At 37.4% G+C, this 2123-nt stretch overlaps 1 protein-coding gene across 1 annotated transcript; it reads right to left on the bottom strand.

Moving 5' to 3' along the window:
- Positions 1-381: 381 nt before the first annotated feature.
- Positions 382-1305, bottom strand: LOC143774827 (olfactory receptor 2D2-like). Its single transcript, XM_077262596.1, has one exon. The coding sequence runs from the start codon at positions 1303-1305 to the stop codon at positions 382-384; it is 924 nt and encodes a 307-aa protein (XP_077118711.1).
- Positions 1306-2123: the final 818 nt, after the last annotated feature.

Genomic DNA, 2123 nt, shown 5'->3' with positions numbered 1-2123 from the left:
AGGATTGAACTCGTCAGTTTTTAATCACGTGATGTCATAGATCTAAAGGAAAAGAAAATTATTAATTGGGTAGAAGGGCAAAATGAGCAATTGTAAGTACACAGTGCCATATAATAGGAAGATTGTAATATTGTAAGTGAATAAAAACTTTTATGGGAGAAGTGCTTCTTTAAAAAAAATATATAGAGGAATTGTGTAAAAAAAATATAACAAGTACTGAAAAAAATGTTGTCGTTGAATCATCTCATTCATGCTTTATTGTGAATATTCTGTCAACAAAATCCAGAAGAGAAATCGATAGTTCCTCACTTTCCCCATCTGGAAATACAGTAATCAGCTAAGATAGTCTCATAAATATGAGTGCTGCATTTAAGCATATCCTTAGTATTTGCTAAACATTTGTTGAAGAGTTCTCCTGATCTCCTGATTCCTCAGACTGTAAATGATGGGATTCATCATTGGAGTCACAACAAAGTACAGCAGAGATAAAAACTTGTTGGTGCTCAATGATCTGTCATTGGATGGTATCATGTAAATCACAGCGAGGGCTCCATAGTAGATACATACAGTGGTGAGATGGGAGCCACATGTGGAGAAGGCTTTTAACAAGCCACTGGTGGATGAAAGGGTCATTATGATGAAGAAAATACTCAAATAGCTGATAAGAATTAAAGAAAATGGTATGACACCACCAATGATGGATATTACAGAGTCAACCACAGTCAAGAGGTAAGTGTAGGAGGTAGTCAATTCAAGAAGTACCCCGAAGTCACAGAAGAAGTGGTCTATTGTGTTGTTACCACAAAACTCTAGCTGCCAAACAAAAATCATCTCAAGGGACAAGACAAAGTTAAAAAACCAGGAGCCAAGAACCATCTTGAAGCAAACATGAGGTTGCATTATAGAATTGTAGCGCATAGGGCTGCAAATGGCCAGGTACCGATCATAAGACATTATAGTGAGCAGAATAATAGGGCCAAAACCAAATATGAAGACCATATGGAAATGGAAGATGCAGCTTCTCACTGGAACCTCCATCATGTCAAAAAGAATTATAGTTAACATCATGGGCACAATGGTCGTAGTGGAAAGGATATCAGCTACAGCTAGATGCTTGAGAAAGAAGAACATTGGGATATTGAGGTTGTGATTGGTGGACACCAGCACTATAATGAGGAGGTTTCCAGCCAGTATTATCAGGTAAGAGAAGAACAAAAGGATGAAGAGTAGACATTTGTATTTATATAGACCTTTAAATCCAAGGAGCAGGAACTCTGTGACTTCAGTCTGGTTGACATCACACATTTTCAGTGAACACACTGAAATCGAGAGAAACTCATTGAAGTCTCTTAATTGTAAGAAAGTGAATTATGCAAATTATGAAAGCATTAAAAGATCACAATAATCTATATGAAGAAAAAATGCAACATACACAGATTATCAATGCTGATAAGCACCACATGGAGATGGCCCTCAGAGTATTGTGCCATAAGACTACGGCAGTCCGCAACTCAAATTTTTGAAAGTCAGTTACCAAGTGGCTGCGTGACCATGTGAAACTTGGGTGATACTGCAACTAAACTCATGAGGGAATTGTTGCCATGTATACAGCAATTAACAGTGCCTTGTGAAAGTATTCGCCCCACTGGAACTTTTCAACCTTTTCCCACATATCATGTTTCAAAGATAAAGATACCAAATGTAAATTTTAGGTGAAGAATCAGCAACAAGTGGAACACAATTGTGAAGTTGAACAAAATGTATTGGTTATTTAAAATTTTTGTGGAAATTCAAAACTGAAAAGTGGAGCGTGCAATATTATTCGGCCTCTTTACTTTCAGTGCAGCAAACTCCCTCCAGAAGTTCATTGTGGATCTCTGAATGATCCAATGTTGTCTTAAATGCCAAATGATGATAAATATAATCCACCTGTGTGTAATCAAGTTTCCGTATAAATGCACCTGCTCTGTGATAGTCTCAGAGTTCTGTTTGAAGCACAGAGAGAATCATGAAGACCAAGGAACACAACAGGCAGGTCCGTGATACTGTTGTGGAGAAATTTAAAGCTGGATTTGGATACAAAATTATTTCCAAAACTTTAAACATCCCAAGGAGCACTGTGC

This window comes from Ranitomeya variabilis, chromosome 5, assembly GCF_051348905.1.
Source record: "Ranitomeya variabilis isolate aRanVar5 chromosome 5, aRanVar5.hap1, whole genome shotgun sequence".
NCBI lineage: Eukaryota > Metazoa > Chordata > Amphibia > Anura > Dendrobatidae > Ranitomeya > Ranitomeya variabilis.
The sequence above is the reverse complement of the archived record's forward strand: the minus strand, read 5'-3'. Positions and strand labels throughout refer to the sequence as shown.